Source organism: Rhinolophus hipposideros, assembly GCF_964194185.1.
Source record: "Rhinolophus hipposideros genome assembly, chromosome: 6".
NCBI lineage: Eukaryota > Metazoa > Chordata > Mammalia > Chiroptera > Rhinolophidae > Rhinolophus > Rhinolophus hipposideros.
Genome location: NC_138052.1, coordinates 72,882,697 through 72,897,128, shown reverse-complemented (window position 1 = coordinate 72,897,128; position 14,432 = coordinate 72,882,697). Strand labels below are relative to the sequence as shown.

At 34.4% G+C, this 14,432-nt stretch overlaps 1 protein-coding gene across 4 annotated transcripts in view; it reads left to right on the top strand.

Annotated features, from left to right (window-relative positions):
* The window catches only part of RAPH1 (Ras association (RalGDS/AF-6) and pleckstrin homology domains 1), an 84,649-nt gene that overhangs the window by 17,339 nt on the left and 52,878 nt on the right, over positions 1 to 14,432 (top strand). For all 4 annotated transcript variants that reach the window (XM_081050823.1, XM_081050822.1, XM_081050820.1 and 1 more), the window contains 2 exons: positions 10,423 to 10,542; positions 13,381 to 13,486. In XM_081050823.1, coding sequence (XP_080906949.1) covers positions 10,423 to 10,542; positions 13,381 to 13,486 — 226 coding nt within the window. The remainder of the gene's footprint in view (positions 1 to 10,422; positions 10,543 to 13,380; positions 13,487 to 14,432) is intronic.

Below are 14,432 nucleotides of genomic sequence, written 5' to 3'. Positions count from 1 at the left end.
ATCATTTGATGAAGAGTTTGTACTTAATTCAGAATGTCATGGGGAACCCTTATTGGTGTTTGAGCAGAATCATGACATGAAAAGAGTTTTTTTAAGGAAGGTTAGTCTGACTGTGATGGATTAAAGAAGAGAGGTCAGTTAGGAAGTTGCTAGAATAATCTGAGGATCATACAGTGTGGGTCTAAGCCAAGATAGTGACCATCAAAATGAAAAGAAGACTTCGCAAGAGTCAGAAAAATAGTTGAGCCTCCTGGTGCCGACACTGATAAATTGCTCCATGATAATTACAGTTTAGTGATGTGACTTATTTAAATGGATTGTAAATTCATTTCCTAGGATTTTTACATTTATGAGAGATGAAACAGAAAGCAGACATCTCAGCATTGTCAGGTGGGGAATATTTGGTCGACTGGCATTTTCCAACTGTGGATGTTGCAAGAGGTCAGGGAATATGTTAATGAATAATGCAGAGTATCAGTGTTTCACTCTTTAACTCCCTTTGTTCTCACGTTTAATAATAAATTTTTAAAAATCAAAACATCTTTAAAAAGACCATTCTTAAAGTCTGTATTTAGTTTAAGCCTTATTTGATTAAATATTAGTCTTTGATTTAAAACTGAATTCTGATTTCTTCCTCATCTACTTGTGACATTAACCAACTTTTTTTTTAACTTGGTTTTTTAAGCTAAAGGTTAGAAATGATTGTCTTTTGCCTCTGTGAAAGAATTATCTGATGAGTAATTATTTTTTGAAGATGTGAAGCTTTTATTTGCATTAAGTAAAAGTAATTTTATAATGGCCAGAATAAGCTAGAAAAGTTACCTGAGGTAGCCAGGCAAATGCAATTTAGGAAAGGTAGTACATGCGTACATGATAAAAACCATGTGTTGGAGAACTTTGCAATATTTTTCAGGGTCCTTATGTTAAACTGCCTTATTTTATTTGGTAAAAATGTTTTTCAGCCTCCATGGTTTTTTCCTTAAGTTTGTTTCTGAATTTTAAATGATTAGTTGACATACTCTGTTCTCCTAACTAAACAACTTCCTGAGGCAGAGACTATTCTTTCTTTCCTCCTTTATCTCCCCTTCTCCCTTCCTCTCTCATTTCCTTATTTTATTTTGATAATAATTTCAAGCTTACAGAAAAGTTGTAAGAAGAATACAAATATCTCCCATATTCCCTTGATCTAAATTCACCTATTATAAAAAAAACCTATTGTTTACATTTTGCCTAATTACCATTCCTCTCTCCCTATATACATATTTACACACACACACTCACTTACATACATGGACACATTTTTTTCTGAGCCATTTGAGAATAAGTTACTGACAGTGCCACTTTAAGACTAAGTTCTTTTGTGTATGTTTCCTAAGAACAAAGATAACTCCCTTACATAACTACAGTACTATTATCAAAATCAGGAAATGTAACATTGATGTATACACTATGATCTAATCCAAAGTCCATAGTCAGCTTTTGTCAATTGTCTCCATATTGCCCTTTATAGCTATGTTTATATACTTACATATTTTCTCTTGTCCAGGATCAAACATTGCATTTAGTTGTCATGTCTTTTTAGGTTTCCTTTCATCTAAAACAAACACATCCTTAGCTTTCCTTTGTGCTCTTGACATTCACATTTTTGAAAACTGTAGGCCAATTATTTTGTAAAATGTCTCTTATGATTTGATTTAAGTAATGAATTTTTGTCAGGAATACCTCAAAATGATAATGTGTCTTCTCAGTGCCTCGTTAGAGAAAGCATATGATGTTGATAGGCCCCAATATTGGTGAGTTAACTTGGATCACTTGGGTAAGGCAATATCCCCCCAGTACTTTGTGGGGAGATATTTTGAGAATATAGTCTCTAGTTTTAGCATCTATTGATGAGTCTTGCCTGAATTAGTTATTAGTTACTACACTGGTTGCAAAATAGTGATCGTCTGTCATTTCATGTACATTAATTAGTTGGCATTTTAAGGAAAAGCTTTCTGTCATATTTTTCAGTATGGGTTCATGGATTCTTGTTTTAGTCAATGGGTTATAGTTTGTTTCTGTCATAGTTTATTTCGATGCTTAAATTACCCCAGATTAGGCCCCCGGGACCCCTGCCACGTTTGTTCCTGTGTCCTTATGACATGTCCTCATCTTTAGTGAGCACTTTCTGGCACAGGAAGATGTTCTAAGGGCTTATCTTGTTTTTTTCCATACCCTGGCTGTGAAATCATTGCTCCAGGGATCTCTGGTTACTTTTTGGGTAGAATATGTATTTAGAAACCAAAAACTAGGTACTAGGTATGCTAATTGCTACTGGGGTGTCATTGCTATGAGGCCCTTTCAGTGGACATACCTACAAACACACATACACCTATATCCATCTTTATTTCTACCCCTCCCTTTACCTCTATCTGTTTGAAATCTCTAGTTCATACTCATGATTCAAAATTAAATCCAGTGGCTTCTATGTCTCAAGCTTTAGCTGTCTGGTACTCTTCCTTTTTCCCCAAAGCATGGGCTTCCCGAGGGGCTGGATTTCCTGCCATGCGCTTGGCTGACTTGCAGGAGATAGGGCAAAAGTGGAGAAAAACAGTAGACGCCTGCCTTCCTAATGAAGCTTTCAAGAATTTCAAGACAGTTTCTCCTACCCATGAGAGTAAAGTTGTAGCCTCTATTTTCAGTTGAAGCCGGAGAGTGCATGCACAATATCTGCTGTCTCCAAAGATACTACATGCTTAGGTAGTATATAGCAGGGAAGGTCCCAAGTGTGGAGCAGAATGAGCGAGATGAACCTCTATGGGAACTGTCACGAAGCCCCATTTTTACAGGTACATAGTGACCGTATTGGTTACCTAGGGCTGCTATAACAATTCACCACACATTGGGTGGCTTTAAAAAACAACAGAAATTTATTCTCTTGCAGTTTTTGAAATGAACCTGAAAAGCTTGAATATAAACAAAATAATTTTATACTTATTCTTTCTTTCAGTTTTGTTTGTTTGTTTTTTTTAGTTGCTCTGCAATTTCTGATTATAATGTACTATGTAATAAGTAATTATAAAATTAGAACTTATTTATAGGAATGTTAGGAGTTTCTTTATAGAGCATTAAACTAAGATTGTTTTTTCCACTTTAGATAAGGAATTCCTGTTTGGGGTTTAGTAGATTAAGAATATCCAATATTATGAAAATCCAGTGTAAACAAAAGAATGAATATGATTTATCATTCTGTAAAAGGAACTCCTTTACTGGTGGTGCATTTAAGTTGCTTGATAAATAAAACTTTAACAAAATTGCCTTCAATTTGATTTATAGCTCCTAGAAGTGTCATAACCTCTATCAACTGTTAAAATATTTCTTATTTGTTTTTAAGGATCCTTATATGATCTTTAGTTACCTCACAGTTAATGTACATGATAGTGAAGAGGATATGTTAATTACATCCTGGGTTATCAAAAACAAACATAAGTAAAGGAGGAGGCATAAGGGTGTGAATTACCTCCCCTAGCATTTCTATTTCCTCTGGGTAAGGAGGGTTTCACCTAGGCTGGCCAAAGAACAGTACACCTCTATTTATTAGGGAGGTGCAGCTCCACGTGGAAACTTTGCAAAACTTAGTTCCAGGTGTCAGCTCACTCTCAGAACAAGGTCATGTAAGTTCCCTTGTGGCTAGTTTACTGTGCTTGCTCCTCTAAAGCCTTTGAATAACATAGTACATTGCCTTTTTCTTAGTCCCTTTCAACAGTTAGGAGAGATCATGGCTTCCTTTAAGTTTGCTTCATACACGGTCCTAAAAAAAGAACTTTGTTCTTAGAGAATTTGTTAATCACCATACTTCTGTATTTACCATCTCTCCCACATTTAGGATTAATGTTCTTTGAAGTCATGGAAGATAGTTTTTGCTTTCTTTGTATCCTGCCTATTAGAGTAATGCTGTTTGTAAGCAAAGTATGTTGAAGTGTTTGACCCTAAGTAGAACTTGGGCCTTTTCTATTTAAGGCCACTAACATACAGAGAAAACTTCAGTGATGGATATATGTAAAGCAAATTTTGACTTTTTAAAAAACTCATCTGCTTTATAAATTAGTAACAGAAGTTACAAAATGATGTTTATTTAAGAATAGGCACGTAGTGGAAGAGAATCCTCAAAAAAAGAACCCTGGTATATGTTGGGTAGATAGATGTATAGATAAAAGAAACACATCAAGGATGGAAAATTCAATTTAAGTTCTCATACTCACATTATGTGTCAAACTGAGCTCCCTAGGTAAAATTAATAACTACAGAAAAGAATAATAAACAAAAAATTTACATAAATGTTTATCTAATTTCTGGATAGAGAAGAATTTACTGAACAAAACAGTAAGAATTCAAAAGGAAAAGAACTTGTAGCTTTGATAACTTAAGATAATAAATCATTTAGCAGTGTCTTTAAAAACAAAAGACCATTCCAAATTAAAAGGTGAAGCCTGAAGAAAATGTTGCCATAAACACACCATGTTAATATCTTGAACCTGTAAAGAGCTCAGGTAAATTCAATTGGTTTATTAAATTCCCAGTTTCCATTTGGTCACATACAAATGATACCATTTAGTTCACAGTAGAACTAAAGATCCTATGTTAAGAGTTGTAGGTCAAGAGAGAAACAAAGTTCTTGGTGTCTAATTCAGATGAGTAATTCATGGCCTTTCATCTCCCATAACTCTCAACTTCATTTTTACATACATCGTGTTCATTTCTCTCCTTTTCCTTCTCTGCTCTGACTTCCTCCCTCTTCTTTTGATGAGTCCTCTTCCTCTTTTTGTGCCTTACTAAATTTAACAGGTTTTTGTTTTTTTCTTCTTATTGTTTCTTTTGTCTGATTTAGGTTTCCTTCCTCTGGCTTTTATTTTGCAAGAGTTATTTCTTGCACAGTTGGGGGCACTCCTTGAATCTGGAAGTCTTCATAGACCCCCCCACCCTCAAGTGCCTGTTTTCCTTTAAAATTATTTATCAGATTAGAGCAGCATAGGAGGTATTTTAAAACATTTTTGTGATAGAACTACTGAAACAACTAGATATAAAAAAACTAAAATTTATTTCTAAATGAATAACTGAGAAGCATGGAACTATGGTAATGGAGGAGTAACTGGGATCTGTTAATTAGGGGATCCTAAAGCTGCCCTATTTCTTTATGGTCTTCTGAAGCACTCATTCTAGGTGGTTCTGCCTTTAACAAAATTGTGGTTATGCAAAACTCCATTACTTTTTTTTTTCAAGTGCTCCCTATAATTATAGCACAACACACTATAGCAGTTGTCAGACTTTAGTGGGCATAAGGAATACCTGTGGAGACTTATTAAAAATGCCTCACTCCCTGAAAATTAGTCTTCTGTAGATCTTGGGCAGGCCATTTAAAAACTGACTTTATAAGAAGCATTCCAGGTAATTTTGATGCAAGTCATCAGCAGCCCACAAACTGGAAAAACACTACCGGATGGCATCATGGCCACACTCTTTGGTATGGCTTATAATTTTGCTCCTGCCTCCTCTCCAGCCCCATTTTTCATGGGTCTACACCACACATCCTTGAGAAAGCACTTACATTTCATAGGCATTTGGTGATTTGCAACCAAATGGACCCAAGCACATGTGGATTGGACTCACACACTGCAGCAGCAGGCAATGGTAAACCTCTGCTACATTTCTTTTCTCAACCTTTATCTTTCTTACCTTGAAAACCCTGTGATGAGCCAGCTCGCTCATGCATACGGTCTCCAGGAGGCAGAGCCTGCTCAGTGGCCTGTAATAAAACTACTACATACCCTGTGTTTCAGAAATTGAAGCAACTTGGAGGTCTGAACGTGTCTCACTTTTGTCACACTTTTATACCCTTGCATGTGCTGGTCCCTCTGCCTAAAACACCCTTCCTCTTCCCTGCACAGTCAGTCTTTAGATCTTGACTGAAGCATCACACCTTTCCTTTCTCCTCAGACTGACTTCACACAGCATACCTCTATTATAGCGCATAACAGTGCTTCTTCGTTGTGGTTTTCCCTTGTCTGCCCCCTACTAAACTATATATTCCTCAAGGACAGAGGCTATCGTGTTCATCTCTGCTCCTTTAGTGTCTGGCACAGAGCAGATGTATGGTAAATATTAAAATCAAAGCTTCTCTTGCTACTTTGGAACATTGAGCATGCTGGAGACCTAGAGAAATGCTGTAGTGGCCGCTCTGCAAATCTGTATTCTGAGAGTTTTCATGTGGTTTAAATACAGAGTACTTATTTTTACAATGAGTAAATATTTTTAATTATTAAAGGGACAAAAAGAGTTCAGTAATAAATAAGGCACCGCAGCTATATACCATGTATTTTTCTTGCCACTGTCTAAATAAATATGTGACTTGTGACAAGTTGCATTTCCTCTCAGGACTTCAGTTTCCATATTTTTAATTATCTCTACCTACTATCTACAGTAGCCTTCCAATGGTATTTCCCTTCTCTAATAACTTCTATATTGGCACCATGTCCTTCAACTAAAATACCATTTCTCCCCCTACCCACTTCATTTCTAAGAATCTGGTTACCTTCTTGGGAAAAAAGGCATGGCTTTCAAGGTTCTATATGACCAGGTTCTGCCTTAGTCCTTGACTTTTAAATCTCACTCTTAACCTCTTACTTTATTTGAGTCAATTTCATGACAGTCTCACAAACACAGACTTTCTCCTTTGCTCTTTATAATTTGCCCTACCTGGAATGTATTTATTCAAAATCTAAGTCCAGCCTTCTTGATAAAGATCATTCCATCTAACAGTGAGGAAATTAAATAGTAAATAAAAATATCTCCCAAGAGGAAGGTTAATAGACAAAATATGCTTAAATAATTAACTTCATGGAAAATTTAGTGGGAATAATATTGTTTCATACTAAGGCATACTAAATGGATAGTTTCGTTGTGTGAAATGAACTGTTATCTGTGAAATGAAGCCAGCCAGCATATAAGCAATGATTGTATTCCCCATTGTTTCTATTTTTACTTCATGAATAAAGTAAATGTAAATTAGTTTAAAATGTTAGTTAAATCATTGCTACTATAATCTATGATTTTTCTGTAATAAATTTTGAAATAACGTTCAGGCTAACTAAACCACCTCATTAGCTGAGTCCTAACTCTTCCTCATTTTTTTCCAGTCGGATGTTTGCTAGACATCTATCAGTCTGTCTTCAAGACAGAATCCACACCCTTACTCCGTCCCACCGGCTCCGAGAACAGCAGGCAGGACAGTGTGGCTGGAAGGTAGAATGGGCAGGAGGTCAGAGAGGTCCCTGGAGGCCAGGATTCCACGGGGCCTTCTCGACCTGCCACCTGTTTTGTATTTTAGTCTACATTCAAGAAGTCTGTATTTTGGGGGGAGTAAACCTTTTCATTTTTGCTAGGGTACATTTATTCTTTCAGAACATAGATGTTACGGAGTAGGGAATTGAAGTAAAACTTTAATATATTTCCCAAAGTACCTAATAGTCACAGAATAATAGTATTTGTTCTAGTGCCAGTGTAGTTTCCTCAGGCATATTTCCACATCGTTGAGAAATGCATCACGTTAGAAGCTATCCATTTAAATCCAAATTATTTGTAAAAACAAAATTTATTTTAAGTTCTATTTTCTTTTTCTTAATTGTTCTCCCCTTTGTTTGGAGGGACAGTTGACTGACTGTTGTATTTTATTTGCATGTTATGCTCTCATCATTTCCACTTAGGGCATTATGTTGGGAAAATTCAGGTTTAGAATTGTGATTTAATTGTAGACATGCATTGATATATAACAATGAATGAATTTCCTTACTAAATTTGCAGACTTTAGACAATGCAGAGCCTATTAAAAAACTTTTTGGGGGCTCCTCATTTGGTGTGTGTCATAAACACAAATGATACCTCATTGAATGAGGATCCACATCAGCTTCTCGAAACTGGAGAGAGTGCTGTTTTAGAGTCGAGATCCTTAAATGTCGTAGAATCTAAATTTTTATTGGAAAAATCTTTGAATAAATACTTTAATTCTTATAAAATAACCCACGTTATAAAAGGAATTCAAGAAAGGATAAAACTGGCAAGTTACATAAATGGTAAAATTTCAATAGTTACTTCAAAATTTCTACAAGTATTTATTTTATGATTCTGTCATTGTTCTCTACCCATATTTTACTCTACTTGAGTTTGTAGTAGTCTAGCTATAGCAAAAGTATTAATAAAAATATGTAAAGAGATTTTTTAAAAATCCTGATAATTACTGGGTTTGAAAAATAAGAAACTCACAAAATACACCAGACTTTGATGTGAAGTCTATAATTCTAGTAGGCTCTGTGGTAATTTAAAATACTTATATTCATTTTGAACTATTTTGTGTTTGCTCTGTAAAATTATATTTTGTATCATTTTTTTCCCCGGTATAGCATCGTTCTTATGGGCAATTAGAGTATATATTCAGAAGGGAAGTGCAGGCATAAATATAACTTCATATAAGAATTCCTCCTAGAATATTATAGCTTCTGGGTTATTCCAATGTGTTTAGTTTTGAAGATTAGGCAGGAAGAAGTTGACTATTATGTTCCCAGTTCTGTTGTTTGTTGGCCTTCATTTTGAAGGTTGCGTTTTACTACTCCTAGATGTTCTCAAACTAGCAACTGTTATTTGAGTAATTAAGTCACCTGATCAGACGAATTTTTTTCTTTGCCATAACATTTTGTTTTTCATGAATAGATAACTTAATGAAGAATGATATCAATTGAGATTGATATGTAAATTCAGTAATAAATAAAAATCTTAGTAATAGTATTAACACAAGTGAATTATAAAAATCAAATCTCTTTAAGAGGTACGTTTATGAGTTGGAAAATTAGTTGATTCATTCTTCATTTACCAAGGTAGAATGCGCTGATTTATACGCGCTTAGAGTAGTGAAATTAAGAAATTCGAATTATCAGTTTCTATTAGAGATGTTGGTAGCTGTAATCCTTTGTAGTTATTAAGCTTAAGAAAATTATTTCCCTTCAGTGATTAAATGAGATATGGTCTGATTTTCAGCATCATTAGAACTAAGTTCAGTTTGATTTTACAACATTATTTGACACTTTCTGCAAATTTTTATATAGTAGAATAAGATTTAAATTTTAAATTCATGACATCTCATCAACTAATTAGATTCTTTATGAATCTCATAACCACATTTAAGGATCACAGAGGTAACTTTGTTGATTGCTGCTTTGGAGGTGTGAGATGCCTTACAAATTCTTATTCAAGATGGAGGATATCTTTAATCTTTGAGGAATTGTTTAAACCAACTGACAGATTGTATTTCAGATATTGCCTAGATCCACTGGAATAAAATTTGTGTTTCAGAAATATGAGTCAAAAGTGTAGCATGTGCAATGATGACATTCATTGTATCCATGGGAAAGTTTTTAGGTATTACTCTAAGTTTAACGAAAAGGAATTCTGGTCAAATAAATTTAGAATATGTTGTTCTAAGCAAAGCTAAGCTTACTGAAGATTACTGAGCATTTAATATGAAAACAATTTTAACCAGATTAATCTTACTTTATGGACTTTAAGTATCTGGTCAGTCATTGATTTTATTTTGTTTTGTATAATGTTTTCCTACTTTCACAAAATAATATGCACATTCCATCTCAGATGTCACATTGTTTTATTAATGGGAAGAAGGAAATATCTTTTCATTCAAGGGACTTATACTTGAAGAGATGCCATATATAGAAAATTTTGTATATGAATTTAAAATTTTCAGTTCTAGTTTTCTAAAGGTTACAGTTTCAATTCTGTTCCTTGGATTTTGTAGGAAATAATGGGGAAGTAGGGTAAAAGACAGATGGGGTAGAAAGTGAGAGTAGGATTGAAGGAGGAACTAATTCAACAGACTAAACTAGATTAAAAATTTTGTGTGTCTTTTCTCTGAAATGCTTGTTAGACTAAGCTTTTGCAAGATACATACTTATTTGTATCTAAACAGATTTTCACAGAATAAAACAAGGTAATAATACCTTGCTGCATTAAAGTCTCCTGGAATTGTTTCACTGTGGTATTTAGGGTGTTATAGAATCTATTAGTCAAGGCAACTATTTTATTGTAATATCCTCTGATTAACGGGAGCGCTCTGCAATTTCAAAATTATTGCTATGTGTGATTCTGGTTGTAATCTGATACAGTTCATTCTTCCACAATTTCCTAAAACTTTGAGATTTAACGGCTCATTTCTACTCACTTGTCAACTCTGTCTCCAGTAAGGACTTCTAATTTCCTTTTACAATATAATCTCTAGTTTTGAATGTTTGACTCCAGAGAGTTGCAATATATATCAGAACATATACGACATAATTTTTCCATTTTAACTGGTAACTGTTTATTCTACACCAATGTCTATTTCAGATGGAGCAGCTCTCAGATGAAGAGATTGACCATGGTGCTGAAGAAGACAGTGACAAGGAAGATCAAGACCTGGACAAAATGTTCGGAGCCTGGCTGGGGGAGCTGGACAAGCTCACGCAGGTTAGGGGGGCCTGAACAGCTGCTGGAGGACTTCAGTCATCTCTGTGTGCTGAACGTGCACTCTAGTCATAAGGATATGCATATAGATTACATTTTTAGATACTGCTATAAAGGGAAAATGTCCAAAACATTAACAAGTAAATGAGTAGTAACTCTAGAATAAGATATTATCTCTTTGGTTATTTGAGGAGTTTTAAAAAACTACTTGTGACACAGGTTATGTTCATCCATAGGGATTACTTAAACCCTGTTTCATAAATTGAGATTGCTGGCTAAAAAGTTTTAAAGCCTAAAATTTTAAAGTCTAAATTTTAGCAAATCCTATTCCAAAACTTAGTAAATATGAATACATTTTACAGCATAAATAATATCCTCACGTGCAGATATTTTCTATTACATGATTCCAGAATATTGACAAAATTTCATTCCCAGCCGCATTTGAAAACAATGGCAAAGCGTTTTCATTTTGTTTTATTAGATCTTGGGTCTTTTAATAAAGGAATGACCTTATTCTTTAAACCAGGTCATTTTTAGAATACAAGGGTACATTATTACTATCACTATTAATGCACTATATTTAGTATATAAAGATAGTTATGTTTATTAAAACAACTTCAACTTTATGGCAATGAGAAAAGTAGAACAGAATTTATTTTCATTCATCCTTTAATATCTCTGGGAAGAACTTTTGTGTAAAATTGCTTAAGGATGAGATTCCTTAAGTAGTAGAAAAGTAGGTGGTATGGTGGAAACTTCAAGTACCAGTTTGTTTCTCTAGCTCTTTTTATAGCAGTCTAGAATTGAAACAAACTCTTCATGTAATTCTTGCTAGAGCATTTTGAAAAAGCAGACACGATTGTGACTATATTCTGTTAATGTTGAATTTTGAGGAGCATGCTTTCTACTAGAATCTACTAGAATTCTACTAGAATCTTATTAAGACTCGTTCTCTTCATCTCTAATCAGGAGAAATAACATTATTTGTTGTGAGAAAGGTCTTTTCTTATATCTGTAGTTGTGAAACCATTTCAATTTTTAATTTTTTTAAACAGGTGATTTTGGCAGAGAGATGATGACTAGTCTATGCAGTTCTATGCTGAGGAGAAAAAGGAAAGAGGAAGCAAAGTAGAGGAAATAGAAAATTTTTATGCGTGAAGGAAAGTATGTGAGGGCCAGCTGACATGTGTGGGGTTTCCTTGACTCAGTGTGGTTTTATTGTCCATTCTTGGGAAGGGGGGCCAAAGGCAGCAAAGACAGGTAGGTATCTCTCTAGTTGCTCTAGGTGGAGTAGGACTCCATGCTCCTCCACTGCAGATGGCATTTCTACTGATTCAGGACCTTTTATTCTTAGATTTTAAATTCCCTGATGTAGAAATGTGAAGAGCCACTCAGTTGACTCTAAACTAATGCTGTGACTCTTCTTTTTATTATATAAATCCGTCTTTAGAGAGAAAGATTTAAAGCACTGTTGTGTAATGTAATCCACTCCTAACAAGTTGCTTTTTAACACTTCAAAAATTTTCAGAAAATATTTTACTTACTAAGTTAGTAGCTATAAAACCTCAAGTTTTTTGTTTATTTTAGTTCACTACAAACTGTATTCACCTATATCACACAATGTTAATGGGACTTTCAACTTTATATTAAATCAGGTTTAAGTTTTAATGTTAGTGAATCTTCTGAAATCATTTGTAAAATTTTGTGTGTATTTGCGTTTTTCTGGAATGTGTATAGCTTTTATCAAATTCTAAATGACCCCACCCCCCAAAAAAGTTAAAAACCACCCAACTAGATTACTGATTTCTTGGCATCGAGGAATATTTCTTGCTCTTTCCCTTATTGCCACAGCACCATGGACACAGCAGATAATTATAATAAGTATCTTTTTATTTGAACTGATAAATAAATTGAGTTTTAATATTTCCTCAGTTATTTTCAAGTTATTTTACAGAAAACATTACTTACCTATTCTTCATTTCCACTGAGAAAAGGAGGCTTAAGGCTTAAACTGCAGCAGAAGAATTAGGTTTGAGGTTAAATGAGAATTTCCTGGCTGTTTTGTGAAATTCTAAAATAAGATACTAAATGAGGGTGTATCCTTTTTACATGATAGCATTAAATGCTGGATGGACACTGTCTAAAGGGTTCATTTTATCTCGAGATAAATGAATAAAGAAGATAGCATTCTAATCTAATTCCATGACTCTACTATGCAGCATTCTTTTTTATTTAAAATCCAGTTTATAGTTATAGAAAGAAATTACAGTTTTAAAAGACTAATCCTAGTGTTTGCAAATTTATTTAAATGGACACTAAATAACTACTGATCCTTTCCCTGAATTTCTGTGTTGTAAACATCTTATTTTTCTTACTGTAGAATGGTTAGAAAAAAGTGTCATTTAAAAGGGCGGTGAGATAACTTGCAAAACACCCTGCCCTGAAGTGTGGTATAATTCTAGACTTAGTACAGTATAGCTGGGTTATAATATGCCCTCATAGAGCTTGAAAAGAATAAGGATATTCCATTATTGTTTAATGTTTAGCTGGTCTGTTAAGATCTTGGGTCTCACTAATTTTGAGTCCAGAATTGTGCCTTATCTTCAGGGTACTTCATGCCAAGAATGATGCTATGCTGAACCAAAGCCAAATTACTTTGAGAAAAAAAGTCACAAAATTAACCGCCATCGTTCCTTCCTATTTATCTCACTGTGTCCCTATTCATACACCTAGTTTATTTTAGAGTGATTTTATGTAAAATGAACTTAGTCACTATACTTAACGTATTTGGCAACATATTTACCCCAAATTTAATGTGACTTATTAAACTTTGTTTTTTAGAGTTTGGATTCTGACAAGCCCATGGAACCAGTAAAAAGATCTCCTCTTCGCCAGGAAACAAACATGGCCAATTTTTCTTATCGCTTCTCTATATACAACTTGAATGGTAAGATGTAATTGGAAATAAAATGTAAAATAATATACCACGACACATAATGGGGAAGCAATGAACCTTCAATTCCAAATAGCTCAACATAAAAGTGATATACATAACTTGACTGAATTCTTCTGTTCCTTGATTTGTACTTTTTATTACTAATTCAAATGATCATAGAAAAAAATGAACTGGAACATAACTAAAATTGTTTTCTAATTGAGTGATTAATAATTGACAAAGTACATACTCAGGTGGAACTCCACAACAAACTTAATTGCACTGTTGTATTTTCACTGAAATAAAGTCCAGTGAAGTTACTTGTTAGTAATTTTAGTCAGCCCCCTCTGGCCTTTATTTAATGTCCTCTACCTAGTCAACTTTATAGTATTTGAAATTGACATTCCAATCTGTAATTTTTCAGACCATACAGTTCTCTCTATGTCCTCAACTCTTTAGGTAATGCCCCTACCGGGGTACTGATCATTCATCTTAGAACCTCTGGTAAAAAGTTGCATATGGGGTGGCCTGATGGCTCAATTGGTTAGAGTACAAGCTCTTAACAATAGGGTTGCTGGTTCGATTTCCACATGGGCCATTGAGCTGCGCCCTCTACAACTGAGCTGTTAGCAACAAGGTTGCTGGTTAAAGTCTAGCATGGGATGATGGGCTGCGCCTCCTACAACTAAGATTGAAAAAACGGCGACTGGAGTTGGAGCTGAGCTGCGCCCTCCACAACTAGACTGAAGGACAACGACTGACTTGGAACTGGAAAAATACATGGTTACCCAATTTAAAAAAAGTTGCATAGGGTATGTGGTTAAAACCATGGAACAGTAATATGATTTTGCATTCTTTTTACCTTTCAATTCATAATTTTATTCCTTTCTGATTACTATAAGTCTTAAAAGGTGGACTATTTGCTTCTAAAATTTTCTCTTGGAATATGAAACAAACA